The following is a 19,132-nucleotide window of genomic DNA, read 5'->3' as shown; positions in this document are numbered from 1 at the left end:
CAGCAAGCTCTCCACCTTGTCAGGAGAAAAGGACACAGAGTCCAGGGACAGCTGGGTGCGACTGGGTTAGGTGGGCACAGAAAGCGATGGGTTTCGGACACAATATTTTGATGCAAACACCGAGTTTATGCATTCAGCCTTTTAACCGTTGTTGTTGTTGTTGTTGTTGTTGTTGTTGTTGTTGTTGTTGTTGTTGTTGTTGTTGTTGTTGTTGTTGTTGTTGTTGTTGTTGTTGTTCGCCTTCTGGTCTATGTTGACCTCAAAATAATTGGCTTGTTGAATTCAGTGACTTGAAATGTAAATCCTATTCAAATTTCAACTCAATCGGATGAAAATTGAGGATTTTGGAAATCTCACCTAAGTTATTGACCTTTGGCCTATGTTGACCTTTTGACCTCAAAAGCAATAGGCTTCTTCCTTATGATCAAACTCGACCGTGTGGTGAAGTTTCGTGAAGATCGGTTTTAAATTGTGACCTGTAGGCGACAGACAGACAGACAGACAGACAGACAGACAGACAGACAGACAGACAGACAGACCAATATCCACTTGAAACATCTTCAATTTTTCAAACGAACGAACAAGACAGAGAGGGGTGAAAACACAACGTCCTTCACCGTCCTTTGGTGGCAGAGGTAATAAGTTGGAAAATAAAAATGAACAAGTGAACCTATTCGTTTCATCATTCTCTTCATCCTACTCGAGCATGTTCAGGGACCTCGATCATTCACAGGGTTGGAGCAAAACGATGAGCAAAATGCACAGAGTACAAGGCGGTCTCGCTTTTGACGGTAAAACGTACAAATTTATTATTAATCCTTATAACTATTATGTACCTGACGTTTTGATTTCTGTTTATTTGTAAATTCGATCGCGTCACACCGACTGCGAGCTGCTGTGGTGGTGTGCTATGGCGTCTGCTGCGCGCCTGGGGAGTTCACGACGCGATCGCAGCTCTGGGAAATCTCAGGCTGACGATGATCCTGCCGTCAAGAGCAAAAATGTCCCTGGCGACTCGTATTTCTCTCTCGATGAAGTATTGGACCTCGGAGGTACCAAGGTGAGCCTCAACTTGTTCGTCGGGCCTACTCTTATGAAGGCCTGACTGAAGGCTCACGGTTTTCCTAGTTAGGGTGTGGGGGGATCCGTGCACCGAGTTACCGGCGGAATCTAGTCGATAACGTGTAATCGGTGCTTTCCTGGGAATCTTGTGCGGTGTACGAATGCCTCTTGAAGCGGCTTCTGTCGTGTGTAAAAGACGATGTACATTGTATGGTGATCCAGAGTGCTGAGGTGTTAAAAGACGTGTCATTACAGCTGTTTTTGGAAACACGTGTCGGGTGTGTGGAGCAGCCTTCTCCACATCGACACGTGTTTGTGGTACATTATCGATTCGGTGTGTTGCGTCGAGTTGAAATCGGTCTTCGTAATAAACAAATAGATTATTCATTCGACAATTTTATTACAACTAGTGTGTGCCCGTACGTGCGTTAATTTTGACGTCAATTGTGATGTCATAGCACCGTGTCCTGTCATTGGTTTGGTAAATAAATGGCCATAACTCGGGAAACACTTGGGAAACTGATGAAGAACGATATCAAACCTTGAAAAGACACATACTCAGGTCCCCAGCGTCAATTGTGACGTCATATAAAACGAAGAAGAAGAAGAATTGTGACGTCATAGCACCATGACCTGTCATTGGTTTGGTAAATAAATGGCCATAACTTGGGAACCGCTTGTCTGATTAATATCAAACCTTGGAAAGGCACATACTCAGGTCCCCAGCAATATACCTGGCAAGTTTCAATTTGATCGGACCAGTGGTTGTCGAGAAACAGCGGTCACAGACAGATACACAGAGATTGCTGGAATTGTCGGTAGATGTATTAGAGGTACGCACACTCGCCTCAAAGCAGTCTACCCTGAGTTTGAATCCCCACCCAGCTGCAAACTGTCATCTCGGTGTTTCACAGATCGGGTAGTTCATCAATATGTGTGTCGTCCCTCGGATAGACGTTAAACTTGGTGACCCGTTAAACTACTGGTATTGGTCGGTGGATGTTAAAGATAACACGATGTCCTTCGTGAAGAGTAGGCGAGCTATCGCCGGCACCATCCTCAAATTCCTGAATTCTTGAGTCGGATTGCCCACCAGGATGTACCCGAGTAATTAACTTCGGCAGCACCAACGCCCTGCACAGGTCATCGCACATGATGATAATATTGGGCTTCTGTCAAAAGATCCTGGTTACCTCATTCACCGAAGGTGGATGGAGGTTTCACCCTTTCTGTCTGCCTGTGAACAAGATATCTCAAAAAGTTGTACATAGATTTGAACGACACTTGGTGGATCCACCTTTCTTCATACCCACCAATGTTATCTTGTTGTTTTCATTGGCAGTTATTAATTGCTCATGTTGTTTTTGGTGTTACCGCCATAAAAATGGCAAAAGGTGTTGTACGATATATTGATTACGAGAGGATTTTCTTGCGATGGTTAAGATAATGAAGGGTTTAGATAATTAATGGACGGTGATTGGACCTGGGACCACAGCCTGATTGTAAAGAGGAGAGGTATGAAGGTAGTAAAGCATCCTGGTCTTTAATTTGGAGAGTAGTTAATGCATGGAATGGTCTCCCTGGAAAGGTAGTGGAAAGAAACAGTAGGTAGGTACCTAGAAGAATTGGTTATCAAGGAGTCCTGGATTTTAGCAGGACTGCTAGGTAGCTTGGGTATGGATTTGTGATTGTATCAATTTGTAGTGACTGATTTATGTGGGGGCTCTTGGCAGAAAGTGAACGTGTTGTCGGTGTTTGTTCATTCCTCACCTGATGTGCCTCTTCATTCCTAACGATACATTTAAAACCATGTTGATGTTCTGTGCTTGCCCCCTTCTTTCCGTTCACCAGCACCAGCACCAGTACAATTAAGTAAATTAGAGCGAAGTCGATGGTGCACCATCGTAAATAACCATGCTTCCCACCTCATCTCCAAGCAAAGTTGAAAGACGGCAAAAAATTCCACCAGGAATGACCTAATATCAAATTTTGAGTTTAAATCTTTTTTTTTTCTGTTTTGACCCCTATCGTCCTTGGGCGTGAGCTTGGGGTCAAATCCATCAAATCGTTGTACATATTTCATGCATCCCCCAATGTCGATTGCATGTACACAGTTTCATTTGAAAATGTTTCAAATGTTCCCGTAATTGCATTTTTCCATATTTGACCTTTTGACCCCACCCCAGCGAGCGGAGCCAAAAACGATACTGCTCCCACACCTTTGTGACGTGTAGTGATCATAATGACCAAGTTTGATGAATTTCAGCCCAACCGTTTAGGAGGAAATCGCGTGACGAACTGAGACAGACAGACAGACAGACAGACAGACACAATTCCAATATCCCCACGTTTATTTCAAAAGGTATAGGGATAATAAACTGATTGATGCAGTTTATGGGTTGTGGATAAAGCACAGGCATGATGAGCCAAGTGGCCTCCTCCTTTGTCCAAGTTTTTGTATTTCCTTGTATAACAGAATTCCATCAGTCATGATATTTCATCATCCTGCTATGTACCGTGATTTTGATGTTTTTTATCATATATTTTTGTAGGAGGATTACACAATGCTGACTTCGATACACGACATGTCCAAAGAAATGAATTCTAGTGAAGAACCTGCTGTCGACCTGAATGATGTTGAGCTGAGAGCTTTTGTTGAGAACCTTGGTATCCAGAAGTATTCAGGGGTAGCATCGTTGCTGCCAGATGATGAGGAAAGTGCCAGCACTGATTATGTTGATGAAAAATTTGTTGTCAGAATGAAGGAAAAATCAAAAAAGGTTAAAAAAGATAACCAAAAGAAAAAACTGCCAGAATCGAAAAAGCAAGAACAGAAAGGGAAACGCGCAGTTTCAAACCAAAAACTACCTTCGCCACGTGAAAAATCATCCAAGGTTTACCAGCCGACTTTAAAAACTGGGGCAGCGGTTGATAATCTAGCATTCCATCAGCGTTCATTTCTTCTCGTAAAGCCTTATGGGAAGTGGTATGAAATAGATTACGTGAATGAAGTTGCTTCGGAGGTGCAGAGAGAGCAAACAGTAGAGCGTTGTGCTAAACTAGCTGAAAAATTGTTTGAGAATGAACTGAAAGTCTTTCAAATGTGTAAGGAGCACCAGATAGGGTCAAACGCTCCTTGGATAAAAACCGTGGCTCGTGGTGGTACTTTAGCCGATCGTATGGCTGCCGCTACAATTCTGATTCAAGACGCGCCGCTCCACAACATATCCAGCTTGGAATTGTTGGTCACGCAGCTCCGTCACAAGGGTGGCCGACGGCAATGCCTCATGGCTCTGGATACTCTCAAAGAACTTTTGCTCTCCGATTTGCTCCCTGATAACCGTAAACTATGGCCCTTTACTGCCCGCCCATTCACGGATCTCGATCAGCTGAGCAGTGGCAACAAGGATGCCCGTGACCGACGTTTGCTCTTGTGGCTTTTTGAGGACCGGCTACGACGTGTTGTGCTGGAGGTTGCCCAGGCTCTGCAATCGCTTTCTCAGGACACTGTGTCTGAGACAAAAAACAAGGCTATGGCTGCTACGTATGAGCTGCTTTGCAGCAAGCCAGAGCAAGAGAAGGCATTTCTCGCTCTGCTTGTGAATAAACTTGGTGACCCGGATGTGAAGTTGGCGACCAAATCATCTTTCCTCCTCCAACTCCTCCTAAGCAAGCATCCGAACATGAAACGGGTATGGTTTTTGTTTCTTTCCTTGGGGCTATTTATTTGTCATGTATGTTCGGGGTGTGGGACAGGAGTGTGGGTCGCCAAGTTTAGAAAATAATATTGAGTAAAAAAAATAATAGAGGTGATGATGGGAGCATAGGAAGGAGTCTGGAGAGAAAGAAAGGTGGTTCGGGGGAGATTGATTTAAGGGTAGGTGTTTACTAGGCATGAAGTAGGGGAGGAGTAAAGCAATTCCACCATTTTTGAATAAATAAAAAGTGATAAATAGCCCTCTTTACTTTTAAAAATTTATTTCCTTTCTGGAGTTGAAACATATATTTCTCTCTGTTAATTTTCCTTGCCCCGTCTGCCATCATTAGTTGGTGGATGTTAAAGATCCCATGGTGTCCTTCGCGAAGAGTAGGTGAGCTATTGCCAGCACCTTGAACAAATGACTAATTCCTGCTTTAACTACTTAGTCGAATGCCAGAGTAGGCCAGCCGGTTCATGAACGACTTGGGCCAAACTTCCATCGGGCCACCACCCAACAAGGAGGCTGGGAATCGTGGCTATTAAAGGAACAACAATATTTCCTCACCTCAACTCATTTCCTTCTTGATACCGATTTATCATGACGATCACATCAAAACTTTTGTGGTATCTGTTGTTTATCTTAGCATGGTGACCTCTGTTCTATGTTTTATTCATTTATTTTGTTGCCTTTGGCTTTGTGAATAAAGGAATGATGCCTTGGTGGAAAAATTAATGGAATTAAATTCCAATAAATTAATTATTGCATAACAGCATTGTTCATGCATGTCTTGTACCCAGTGAGAGGTGGTAGTGGTTCCACCGTTATAGATCTCTTTTTACGAAGTGCTTGTTTCTCCTGCTTTTGTCTATCAGGTGGTCATGTTAGAAGTCGAGCGGCTGCTCTGTCGACCCAGTGTGAGCACGAAGACGCAGTATTATGCCACCTGCTTCCTCAACCAGATTGTGTTCTCACCCGAAGATGATGCGTTGGCAACCAAACTCATTGGTCTTTATTTTGCCTCCTTCAACACCTTTGTCAAGAGGGGTGAGGTAAATTCCAGGATGTTGAGTGCGTTGCTCACGGGAGTGAACCGCGCGTTCCCCTATGGAAAGCTCGTAGACGGAAGTCTGGACGTGGAACTGGATGTAATTTTTCGGATCGTGCACGTGTCATCGTTCAATACGAGCGTGCAGGCTTTGATGTTGTTATTTCAAATCATGGACTCACAGCAAGCATTATCTGATCGATTCTACACTGCTTTGTACAAGTAAGAGTCCCTTGAATTGGTGTTGATTTATTACCAAGCTCTTTTCTCGAATTGCTATGAGCACATTAGGCACTTGAAATATCCTTAATCTGTTTCCATCTGTGTTATGTGATACAAGATCATTCAATGGTGTTTTCCATTCATTCATTGGGTAAGACACTTGGAGTTTCATTGGGTTTGTATGTTGGGCGTGGGTATGCTTTGGTGCACATTTATAAAGCACAAAACAGCACACCATTTTGAATTCCATGAGCCTCGATCATGTACACAAAACAAAAGAAAACCTTATTGGAATGGAACTCAGTCGAACGTATACCTCCACCAGGCTGTACAGTTTGTTTTGTATCCCACCTTTAGGCCGGATCTGCATCGGCTTGTCCTTTTCACCTACCCAACCCATCCACCAAGTTTTGTCAAAATCCATCCATAACTTTCTGTGATATTGTGCGACACACAGTTTTTGGCTATATCTGACAATGGTGAAGAATCGCTTAATTTTTAATTGTAGGATCCGGATCTGGATCTGGAACTTCACCAAGATCAAATCAATATGTCCTTGTGACACACGCAACCTGTAAACTAAGTTTAATCCGAATCCATCCATAACATTTTGAGATATCCTGCTCACAGACAGACATACAGACAAACAGGGGTGATCACATATCCTCCATCCACTTTCGGTGGCAGAGGTAATGAGATAAAAAAATCCTTTAAACTTTTCACTAAAACTGCTTGTATTCCTCATCCCTCGGCAGGTCCACAATCGGGCGTAATCTATCATGTTTTATTACCTCTTGTTAGAAGGGTTTTCTATTATCTCGATTAACCAGATATGTTTAAAAGAGAGCGGACACTGTGTTGCGGAAGTCATTTTGCGAGCCGAGCTCAAGTTTCTTGATCTTTTATTTCAGGATGTAATTTTTTATTTTATTTTAAATATTGAATAAATTAATGATGCAAGTTAATCGCACCCTATGTTGGTGGCAATCTGATAACATTCAAACAACTTCATAGACGTCTTGTAGACCAATTACACGTTGGCTGTGCACGATTAATTGGTCATCATTCGGCGGGTTGTGCATCCCTATCCTCAGCAGTTTGCTAGTGCATCTCAGAGGATGTATATTAGAAGAATGTCTGCGGCACATGTTGCTCTGCAAATGACCACGTTGTTGACCTAGTCACAACACTTCATTGTGAAACTCATGCAAATGTTGCTTAATAGCATTTTCCTCAGCTTGATGAACTAATAATCCTTTGTTTTAAAGGTGCAGCAGAAAAAAAACGTGCCAGTTGAAAATATAAATTTGTAATGATGCTTTTTGGTGGGGTGCTGTGGTCGAGGGAAACGTCTGTCTGTCTCTGTCTCTGTCTCTGGTTTATTTGAAAAAAAAAAAATTGATACTTTTTTTTTTTTTTTTTTCATCTGTGTACATTTTCAGAAAGCTCCTGGACCCTCAGCTCTCATCTTATTCCAAGCCAGCACTCTTTCTTAATCTCCTGTACAAGTCCATGAAAGCGGACCTGGCTGCTTCGCGTGTAAAGGCATTCATGAAAAGACTCCTGCAGGTTGCCTGTGTTCAACAGCCATCACTTACCTGTGGCTCACTGTACCTCATCTCAGAAATCCTTCAACACAGGCCTGGTATTTCCATGATGGACTTTTTTGAGGTAAATGGGATGCTTGGAATGCATTTATAATGGTGTGCGTGTGTGGGCATGCACAAATGCTTATTTGGAGACTGCTCTTAACGCTACATGGTGAAGATTCTGATCCGGATACGAGAGTTTTTTTTATTTTTTTTTTAAACTTTTAAAGTGGTTCTTCACCATTGAGAGATCGGGCCAAAAACGATATGTAGCACAATATCTCAAATGGAACGGCACTTGGTAGAGCACATACCTCCGTCATGCAATGCCTGATCCAGTAGAACATATCAGGGCCAATAATTTTTAGCCGCGTCTCACATAGCGAACGTGGCTCTAAGAGAGCTCCGCGTCGTTTTTGTTCTTGTTCTTCTTCTTCTTCTTGTTCTTCTTCTGGTGAAGACAAAAGCTTTAGGACTCTGCTCTTATATATATAGGATGTGGATCTCCTTAAATACTAAACACCTGTACACATCCTCGCATTGAGGGTGCCTTTTGAGAGCGTCTATCATCAACTTTTAAATATATTCGGACATTTGCTTTAAAGTTTCGAAAAGTTCACGTTACTATTTGAAGATTATTCCATTTGATGCGCTGTAATTTCGTAAATACACAATTTTCTCGTCATGAACAGGAGCCTCCATGACGGGTCTCGCTATTGGCTCCATCAAGGCACGTGACGAAATATCGGAAGTTGTTGTTATTTATATATTTATCTTTTTTTTTATTAGCGGCGTCGCGTTGCGAACGCTGGCTCTAAGAGAGCTCTGCATTGTTCTTCTTCTTCTTCTTCTTCTGGTGAAGACAAAACCTTTATGACGCGGCTCTTGGACACATTTGTCCTTGTTTGAAATATCATGCTGTATATCGTTTTTCGGCCCCATCTTTCAATGGTGAAGCATCACTTTAGGAATTGAAAAATTCTAGTATCTGGATCTGCATTCGGATCTTCACCAAAATCAAATCAATTCATCCCCATCACACACCCAACCTGTCCACCAAGTTTTGTCCGAATCGGTCCACAACTTTTTGAGATATCCTGCACACAAACAGACAAAGTTGAAAGCATAACCTCCTTCCACCTTCGGTGGCGGAGGTAAAAAGTAATGGACGGGTTATGACAAAACTATCTGGATGATTCGGTTAGGTAAAGGAACAAGCCGATTTGAGTTGGGTTCGCGTCCAGATCAAGATATGCCTTATCAGTGGGAGACAAAATCTAAACTGTTCAGCCTGGTACAGGTATGCGCTCTACCGAGTGTTGTTCTCGTTTTCATTGATTTTTTATGGAGTATGAGATGCTTTTGTTGAGCGTGTCTATACACTTTCATGTATATTGTATATTCATCTTGAGCTTTGTGCAATATTTACTACCTCCGCTACCGAAGGTGAAGGAGGTTATGTTTTTCACCCCTTTCTGTTTGTTTGTTTGTCTGTGTGCACGATATCGCAAAAAGTTGTGGATGGATCCGGATTAAATTTGGTAGGCAGGTTGGGTGTGCGTCAAGGACGAACTGATTCAATTTTGGTCAAGATCTGGATCCAGATCTGACTACGAGAATTTTTGAAGTGATTCTTTACCATTGAGAGCTCGGGCCAAAATATGATGCATATCACCATATCTCAAAAAGTTGGGGACAGATTTGGATGAAACTTGGTGGACAGGGTTGGTGTGTGACCATGACAAGTCGATTCGATTTTGGTGAACATCCGAATCCGGATCTGGATATGAGAATTATTTAATTATTTTAAGTGATTCTTCACCAATGAGAGATATGGCCAAAAACGATTATGTAGCACTTGGCTGAGGTACCCGGCATTGCCCGGGATAAATTTCACATTATTTCCGCAGTTGAAATAAAATAAAGTTGAAGACAAAAGGCTTTTTCTGAGGAGATTGTCTTTCTTGCAATGTTTCTGTTGCTCTGGCTGTTGCATGTCGTTCACGGTCAGCTTCAAGGCGTGATTGTCTTTCTTGTGAGCTTTCCTGCTTCCGGGCTTTTTTTTTCTTCTGGCTGCTGATGTAGATCTGCCCAAACTTTCCCCTTTCTTTGGTGGTATGGTAAAGTTGTTGGGATTTTCAAAAACTGCAAAAAAAAAAAAACATTGCCACATTAACTTACCGTTACAACCATTACGCACGTGATGGGATCTGATGTGGCAGAAAATGACGGGACCGATTTTCGGGAAAAATGCACCAAAACTTGGAATTGTGCCAAATCTAACTGCAGGTCCAGTCAAGCACAGTGTTGTTGCAGATACCATGCGCTACGCATCCTTTCTTGGTCGCTATCGGTCAAATGGTTTTCTTGGTAGCTCTAGGTCAAATGGTTTGCAATTGCATAAAGGACAGACAGACAGACAAACAGACAGGCTGACTGACTCTGTGTTCCCATGATTTATGCCAAATTTGGTAGCTCTCAGTCAAACGGTTTGCGCTTGCATAAAGGACAGGCCAAAATATATATTATATAATATTTCAAAAATGTATTGGGCCCTATATTTTCTCGTGGATCAGGCATTATGTGGCGGAGGTATGCGCTCTACCGGGTGCCCTTCTAATTTATCTTTTAATACATGGGGTGGGTGGGGGGGGGACTGATGGAAAATAGCTTGGTACGCACAACAATTGTATTATAATAACCACAAAATAGTAACATTTGCCACAACAATTATGGAAATTGAAACATCTGGGCATTCTCACAACATCAGATTTCAGCTTATGTTTTTTCCCTGCAACATTGGAACAAAAGAGCAATCGTTAGCTCTATTTTAAGGCCTTGAAGCCAAATATAGATCCTGCTTTTTTCCATGCAAGAAACCTGAGGCAAGGCATGTTTGAAAGAAAAACAGTTGAATCAATTGTTTGTTTAGAATATCCTTTATTTCAAGAACAACAAAAATCATTGAAACAAATTCTATGTATTCTAGGAGGAGGCCTGGCAGGATAGCCTGGAGATGCGCACACTCTCTTTTGAGCTGTCTAACTTGGTTTGAATCCCATCCCAGCTATAAACTGCCATGCTGGTGTTTCATAGACAGGGTGATTGATCAATGTGTGTGTCCTCCCTCGGATGGACGTTAAACTGGGCGTCCCGCCTGCCGGTATTTGTTGGACGTTAAATATCCCACGGTGTCCTTCGCGTAGAGTAGGAGAGTTATTGCACGCATCCTGGATGCTAAAGCAATACCAAATGACGCTGTCGTTATAAGATCAACTCGACAGCTTGGTAAGAGGTTTGTCTTAAAGAAAGGATTCTCAAAAAGACAATCTGTCAAAGACGCCACCACCAAAAATGATCTGGCACTTTGACAACACTTCAGAGAAGGAAATTTCCAAGCTACAATTAAGACATCAACACAAAGAAAAAGAAAGAAAGAAAAAAAGGATTGCTTTTTTTTTTTCTTACTTTATAAATAGCTTGTCTGTCAAGACTTGGTGACAGGAATTCTTTGCTTATTAAAACCAAGCTGAGCCACTTTCCCTCTTCTTTCAGGGAAGACTTCCAAAGACCACAAAGTCTGATCATGTACCTTGCCTTGACATTCCAGCTGCTGATGTCTTTGTTGCTTTGGCACTCAATGTGGGTCTTATAAGTTTTCATATCACAGCTTGAGATTGTCTGAAGGTTGGATTTGACTTGGAACATCCAGTCAACAGCCTGAAGGAATCGGCGAGGATGTAACGGATGTTGAGCTTCAGAAGATATCTCGGACAAAGTAGCCATTTCTAAAATCTGTATTTTTCCTATGCAATAACTAAAGTAAAGAGATTCTTTCCTCATTTTTTATTTTTTTTTGTGAAAATACATGCTGGCATGAAGAGGTCTCCACACCACATTATTTGACCAGGTTCTGACTGCACAAAATTATGACTATCAAAAGCTGGGCTTGAGCCATGCATTCATGAAGAGGCAGATAGCCAAATGCTTCTTCTTGCTGCCTGTGGCTGTTCGGATCACAGACAGACAGGATAACAGCAAGCTACTCATTAGAACTGGACTACTGATGCAGTTGGCTTGGCTATATCCAAACAAAGTGCCTTCAAGCATCTCAACTGTGGATATAATTTTGTGTTGGCATCTATCGCGGCTATATCCCTGCTCACTTCATTGCATTAAACATTGGATCTGAAACGGAAACTGCTTTGCCCTTTTATTCTTGCTGTAGCAGGGTTAGGTGTGATGCAATATAATCCTTCACAAGAATATGGACAAAAGGTTTCCAACCCAAGATATTTTGGTTTGCAGTCACTTCAGTACATTGGCCTTTTGTTTTTTTCCTCATCACTACCAAACTTAATACTGCCCAAGTGTTTCTCAAGTGGCCAAAAGAGATGAAAGTCACAAAGTGACAGATCTGGGTTGGAACATTGATTGTGTATAACCTCCTACCCCATCTGTGTTTGTGTATTTCTGTGGTGACATTTGTGGTGTGGGTTTGGCATTTTCATTCAACAATTCAACCCCAATTGTGAGCATTCTTGGCCACTGCCTGCAAATTTCATTGCGAATATCATTGTGTTGGAAGTCGCTGTAATGCTGGGTATTTAATGTTCTTCAGCTCTCAAGAAAATTGACACGGATCAGTCCTTGGTAGTCGCAAAACACTGTTGCCAACACTGTTCTGATGTATGTCATGGTCCTGAATTTATTGGGTTGCGGGGAGCTGCTATTGGTGTTTGTTTGCCTGCTTTCCAGTATGCACACCTGATACTCATTTCAACTTGCTTTGTACTTTCATGCACAGATTTGTGGCGGTCATTCAGAATCGATTGCTTGATCCTTTTGATAGTGGTGGGCATGCTCTCGAAAATGTGTTCACACGGAAGCTCATCGGAGGAGTCTCGACCATCTTTGAATTTGCTGGCTCGTTAAGGCCTGTCACATTTGTCATGGCGGCCGTGGGGTCTCCAAAATCTACGGCCACTAGCAATTATACGGCGGCCGCAGTATTTCTGCGGTCACACAATGTAGCAGTCACATATGTGTTTATTTTTCGGGGAGCCGCATAGCGTATTTAGAAATTGTGGAGACGGAAAACGTGGGGTTGCCATACAGTCTTTGATTTGATGTCGCACGGTGACCTTAAGGGGGCCCTGCAGCGGCCATAGAATTTTCAAGGCAGACGCAAGGTAGCCTCAAGGTGCCCGCAAGGCAAGTGCAGGGGGGCCCTAAGGCGAACGTGCGGCCAGACGGACGGTAACGAATGGGTTAATTGTTTTTTTTTTACCAGTTTTTTTTTTTTTGGCTTGTCGAATTGCTACGGCGAACGTAGAAATGAAAAAAGTTATAACTCTGCGTTATAATTCCACGGCGACCCCAACGGCCTGTAAAAGATAGCCAAACGGCGTAGGGCCACCCTGAGGCCACCGCAAAAACTCTGCGGCCGCCGCACGTTTCTGTCAATTCAGAGGGCGTACGGCCGCCGTATCCTCGCCGTAGAGTAAATGTGACGGGCCTAAAAAGAGCATAATCACCAAACTTTTTCACAAATCTACGAATTTATGATCTTGCATTGCTGTGCCACAGCACATGAGATGCTGCTTGGTACCCTCCCAGATTTTCCCACAATTCATTGTGTGGCTCTTTTCCCCAATTGCCTTTCATTTTCTCACTCATCTTTCCCTTCTGTCTCCCTCTGTCTTTTGCTTCTTGTCTTCCTACCTTGATTTACCCTGTTTGGCTGGTCTTGTATTTTTCCTTGCTCATCATCTCCCTTACTGCATTGTCTGTGTCCTTTTTTGTTATCCTGCCTGCCCTTCTGTCCTTTTCCTGTTTGTCTGGTCCCCTCTTCCAAGTATACCTGTCTTTTCAATTTGTGCATTGGCATCTCGCTCTCTGTTGTCTATCACTTTGATGATCCTCATATTTTAAAATTTAAGACTCCTAAATACAGAAATGAAAACCTGCAGTGTGCGTGTGCGTGTGCGTGTGCGTGCGCGTGCGCATGTGCGTGATATTTTATATTATCTTGACCACTTTCACGATGAAAATTCTAATACTATCCCAAGCATAATTATAGTTATTTTTGACATGATTACTTACTTCAAAGCTCAATTGAACAACTTTTTTTGTTGTGGCATTGTGAGATTCCTTTATCAACCATTAAGCTCATATCCTGTAAGGCAATAATGCTAAGCAGCATTGCAATTTATTGGATTGTTGTTTCGTATGCAGCCTGCAGCTGCTGGTTGCAGCATTTTCTGGAAGCGCAGCTGTGCCGCTGATGCAGTTACCCCTGTTACCAGTTAGCTGGTACTTATTTTGCCAACCTCGGAAGGATGACAGGCTGAGTCAACCCATCTGGTGTTATTTCAACAGGAAAGATGGCGGCTCAAATTAAAGACCATAGGATGTTAAACCAGCCACCTTAACCGTTAAGCTAACATCAGGCTTTCCAATTTATTGGCAATCATATTTGATTTATGTGTAAATTTCAAATTAGGAATCCTCTTCATTTTATGTTCTCTTTATGTGATTAAAAACCACTGTTTAATTTTTACTTGCTGCGTTTTATGTGGGCATGGTCTCAGAATTCTTGCACCCTTCCTGCCTTGTTGAGTATGGCTTTGAAAATATATATTTTTTAAACTGCTATAAGAGGAAAATCGTTTTGTAGGACTCTGAAGATGAGAATTTTGAAGATGCCCCTGAAGAAGAAGGTAACTCATCATCTCAGGGAGAACAACAAAAGGAAGACCACAATGATGATGTTGAGGGGGTTCAGCTGGCTGAAGAGTCCTTGAACTGTTTTACAAAGCCCGTTTCATCATGGATCCATCAAGCCAATGTTAAAGGTACTTGCTTCAAGCTCATTCCCCACCCCCAAGTCCTCAAATCTCCTCTCCCATCTCTCTGTCCCCTCCCCCCCAACACTGTCTTCCATTCCCCTTTCTTCACAAGACTTCAACCACCCACCACACCCCAGGTCCACAGTTCTACTTTCCTGCCCTGCCTGCCCAGTTAAAGTCCTCAAACCTACCCCTCCCCCAACTCCCAACCTGATATCCTCAACCCACCCCCTTTCCAAACTTCAACTCCCCTTTCCCAAATCTGTCCCTTCTCTGCCTACCCCCCCCAACTAGAACTCTGTCCTCCACTCTTCATTCCCTCTTAAAGTTCTTAACCACCCCCCCCTCCTTCTAAACTCAAAGTCTGCATAATAGCTACTAACTGTAAGACTACTAAGGTTTATTGGTGATGTAAATTGATGAAAATGAAATTATTCAACTTGTATTTACAAGAGACCTTCAGAAATGCGGAGGATGCATTCCCATGAAATGCCATGTTATCTGAAAACGTGTTATTGGGGGAATATTTAGCATGTAAAAATCGAGGTTATGTTCCCAACGGGGAAGAGTTTAACCTTTTAAGGTTGAAGACCGACATAAAAACCTCAAAAAAATCAGTAAACGATGCATAAATATAACAAATAAAAACATGAAAATGAATTGCTTTTTATTAATAAGTGTTACCATGATTGGGGTTTGATACAGTATATCCATATTGCTTGTGGCAGGCTTATTCAGGTGTGGAAGGCTGTCCAGTAGAGGTTGAAGGCTCAGAATATGGAATGGAGGCTGATTTGCTTGGGATTTTTTTTTTTTTGAAGAACTTCATGATGGAGACTTGAGTGGCTGCCTTCATTTTCTGTTGATAGACCTCCTTGCAACATTTCAGGACATTCTCCATCTCCCTATGCACCTTTGAACTTAACATTCTTTCGGGATCATGTTCATCATAGATGGCCATGGCTTCATCGGCCAACTTGAAACCTTTAGACATGACCTTCATTGTGAGGGTTTTAACAGGCTCAACCTCCTCAGGACTTTATTCTGATTCATCTCTGATGCACTCCTCCAGAGCCAGAACATCCTCATTGTTCAGCTCCTCCCTGTGAGAGAGAAGCAAATCCTCAACATCATCTTTGTTGACCTCAAATCCCACTTGCTGGGCCATGTCCACAATCTGTTGCCTTACTTCGCTGACTTCAGCAATCCAAGTGGAGTATCAACCATCTCTATGTATGTCATCCAAGAAGGTGCAAGTTGACCTCTGTCGTGTCATAAATCTTTTAGGTAAGCGAGAAACAGGTCAATAATCGTCCTGCAGTATTTGTTAGTGACAGCAGCATCATGTTGTGTGGTGTGACAAATGTTCTGGTGAAGCTCATATGACCCAAATAGTGTCATTCACCTTTGGTAGATCTTCAGCATGATTGGTTTCCAGCCATTCTTCAAAGCCTGACCATGCTCACCTCAGCAGTGCTTCATATGTCAACTTATGAAGATGGACAGCCTGGTTGAACTATTTTCCCTCAAGAACCTTGTTGCTTGATCCTTCTGCAATGACTCCTGATTCCACAGCCAGATCATGAAGTTCAGCATCCCAAACATCCTACCAACTGTGGACATCAAGTTGCAGATCGTATGGAAGTTCCCCATCAGCAGCACGATTCCCCCATACCTTTACGGATGTTTCCATGCAATTTCTATTGCCTTTGCTTGCAGTGCCTGATCCGAGATAACTGCAATGCTCTCAAGATATAGAAATGGACTGTCGCAAGATTTCCTGAACTGTTGATAATTCAGTTGCGGGTATGTTAATTGTCGGCAGGTATCCCATTGCATCTGCCATTACTTCTTTGTGCTCTCTTGTTTGAATGTTAAATCCTGTCCAAGAACTTGTTGTTTTCTCAGAATACATGTGCACCAAGACTCACAACAAGTCTGACATTCTTTCAGTGTCGCTCTTGCATGCATTGCTGTCAGGTCGGGTGGTATGATTTTGGGTGGACCCTTCATTTTCCCAATAATGTATATTGGCAGTTGCGCATCTGGTGCCTTTATTGTGCGCTTCTTATCCTTCGTGGAGGCAGATGTGACTGGTTTCAGTGGTGCACACGATGATGATTTTGGTTGAACAATGATAGCATTGACATGATGTGAGGTTCCTGCTCCACTTAGGACTTCCTCTTGCCTGTCAATATTGTCAAAGGCAAACGCTGCAGAGACGGACGGATGTACGCTCATGGGAAAAGGTACCATCAAACTCGACACTTTCCAGGTTTTCCATATATAGTGCTGTGTCTATTTCTTCTAAACCGAGTAGGAACAGGCGTGAAGACTCACTCCTACAGCACACACGTCGATGGAACTCCCAGGCGGCCATATGGCGACAGAGTTTAGTCGATTTGCCAGATGTTCCTAACCCCAGTCAAGGGCACGGATGGACAACAAGTGAAGATGGTAGCCTTGTTATCCAGTGGGTGACAGGATCCCCGACTCCCAAAGTTGTTCTCAGTTTGATGTTGTGAAAGAGTGCTTGCTTTTGTCGGCCAACTGACTGTTCATACATCATCAATGGCTTGAAATGTACAGCACCGTGCAAGTTGCACACTTTCTCAACCATGGCCAGTAATGATGAGGAGCCAGAGCACGACCAGCAGGACTCATCAGACAGTGATGACGAATGAAAGGACACCCACATCAGTATTTGAGTAATAATCTAAAATGTGAAGAATAGCATTAAAGCTCGTACTTGCCTTATATCTCCATATTAAAGATTTCTGCATGTTAAATAAGTTAGATATCTTAAATACCGGACTTGTCTAGGTGGTGTTCTCTGGATGGTGTTTGTCTCCGGACTTGTCCCGGTGCTGTTGGTCTCCGGACCTGTCCGGGTGCTGTTGGTCTCCGGACCTGTCCGGGTGCTGTTGGTCTCCGGACCTGTCCGGGTGCTGTTGGTCTCCGGACCTGTCCGGGTGCTGTTGGTCTCCGGACCTGTCCGGGTGCTGTTGGTCTCCGGACCTGTCCGGGTGCTGTTGGTCTCCGGACCTGTCCAGGTGCTGTTGGTCTCCGGACCTGTCCGGGTGCTGTTGGTCTCCGGACCTGTCCGTGTGCTGTTGGTCTCCGGACCTGTCCGTGTGCTGTTGGTCTCCGGACCTGTCCGGGTGCTGTTGGTCTCCAGACCTGTCCGTGTGCTGTTGGTCTCCGGACCTGTCCGTGTGCTGTTGGTCTCCGGACCTGTCCGTGTGCTGTTGGTCTCCGGACCTGTCCGGGTGCTGTTGGTCTCCGGACCTGTCCGGGTGCTGTTGGTCTCATGACCTGTCCGGACGCTGTTTCTTTGTCTCCGGACCTGTCCCGGCGCTGTTTCTTTGTCTCCGGACCTGTCCGGGCGCTGTTTCTTTGTCTCCGGACCTGTCCGGGCGCTGTTTCTTTGTCTCCGGACCTGTCCGGGCGCTGTTTCTTTGTCTCCGGACCTGTCCGGGCGCTGTTTCTTTGTCTCCGGACCTGTCCGGGCGCTGTTTCTTTGTCTCCGGACCTGTCCGGGCGCTGTTTCTTTGTCTCCGGACCTGTCCGGGCGCTGTTTCTTTGTCTCCGGACCTGTCCGGGCGCTGTTTCTTGGTCTCAGGACCTGTCCGGGCGCTGTTTCTTTGTCTCAGGACCTGTCCGGGCGCTGTTTCTTTGTCTCATGACCTGTCCGGGCGCTGTTTCTTTGTCTCATGACCTGTCCGGGCGCTGTTTCTTTGTCTCCGGACCTGTCCCGGCGCTGTTTCTTTGTCTCCGGACCTGTCCGGGCGCTGTTTCTTTGTCTCATGACCTGTCCGGGCGCTGTTTCTTTGTCTCAGGACCTGTCCCGGCGCTGTTTCTTTGTCTCCGGACCTGTCCGGGCGCTGTTTCTTTGTCTCCGGACCTGTCCGGGCGCTGTTTCTTTGTCTCCGGACCTGTCCGGGCGCTGTTTCTTTGTCTCCGGACCTGTCCGGGCGCTGTTTCTTTGTCTCCGGACCTGTCCGGGCGCTGTTTCTTTGTCTCAGGACCTGTCCGGGCGCTGTTTCTTGGTCTCAGGACCTGTCCGGGCGCTGTTTCTTGGTCTCAGGACCTGTCCGGGCGCTGTTTCTTTGTCGCAGGACCTGTCCGGGCGCTGTTTCTTTGTCTCAGGACCTGTCCGGGCGCTGTTTCTTTGTCTCAGGACCTGTCCGGGCGCTGTTTCTTTGTCTCCGGACCTGCCCGGGCGCTGTTTCTTGGTCTCCGGACCTGCCCGGGCGCTGTTTCTTTGTCTCCGGACCTGCCCGGGCGCTGTTTCTTTGTCTCCGGACCTGTCCCGGCGCTGTTTCTTTGTCTCCGGACCTGTCCCGGCGCTGTTTCTTTGTCTCCGGACCTGTCCCGGCGCTGTTTCTTTGTCTCCGGACCTGTCCGGGCGCTGTTTCTTTGTCTCCGGACCTGTCCGGGCGCTGTTTCTTTGTCTCCGGACCTGTCCGGGCGCTGTTTCTTTGTCTCCGGACCTGTCCGGGCGCTGTTTCTTTGTCTCCGGACCTGTCCGGGCGCTGTTTCTTTGTCTCCGGACCTGTCCGGGCGCTGTTTCTTTGTCTCAGGACCTGTCCGGGCGCTGTTTCTTTGTCTCAGGACCTGTCCGGGCGCTGTTTCTTTGTCTCCGGACCTGCCCGGGCACTG

At 44.5% G+C, this 19,132-nt stretch overlaps 1 protein-coding gene across 1 annotated transcript in view; it reads left to right on the top strand.

Moving 5' to 3' along the window:
• The first annotated feature begins 733 nt into the window (after positions 1-733).
• Positions 734-19,132, top strand: part of CEBPZ (CCAAT enhancer binding protein zeta) — an 88,442-nt gene continuing 70,043 nt past the window's right edge. The window contains exons 1-5 of the mRNA XM_085856266.1: positions 734-1,060; positions 3,615-4,754; positions 5,636-6,030; positions 7,473-7,701; positions 14,299-14,476. Coding sequence (XP_085712392.1) covers positions 911-1,060; positions 3,615-4,754; positions 5,636-6,030; positions 7,473-7,701; positions 14,299-14,476 — 2,092 coding nt within the window. The 5' untranslated portion in view covers positions 734-910. The remainder of the gene's footprint in view (positions 1,061-3,614; positions 4,755-5,635; positions 6,031-7,472; positions 7,702-14,298; positions 14,477-19,132) is intronic.

The sequence above is a fragment of the Eptatretus burgeri genome, chromosome 15 (genome assembly GCF_056783735.1).
Source record: "Eptatretus burgeri isolate ZD-2024b chromosome 15, Ebu_testis_v1, whole genome shotgun sequence".
Classification (NCBI taxonomy): domain Eukaryota; kingdom Metazoa; phylum Chordata; class Myxini; order Myxiniformes; family Myxinidae; genus Eptatretus; species Eptatretus burgeri.
Note: the sequence above shows the minus strand (reverse complement) of the source record. Positions and strands in the feature narration are given on the sequence as shown.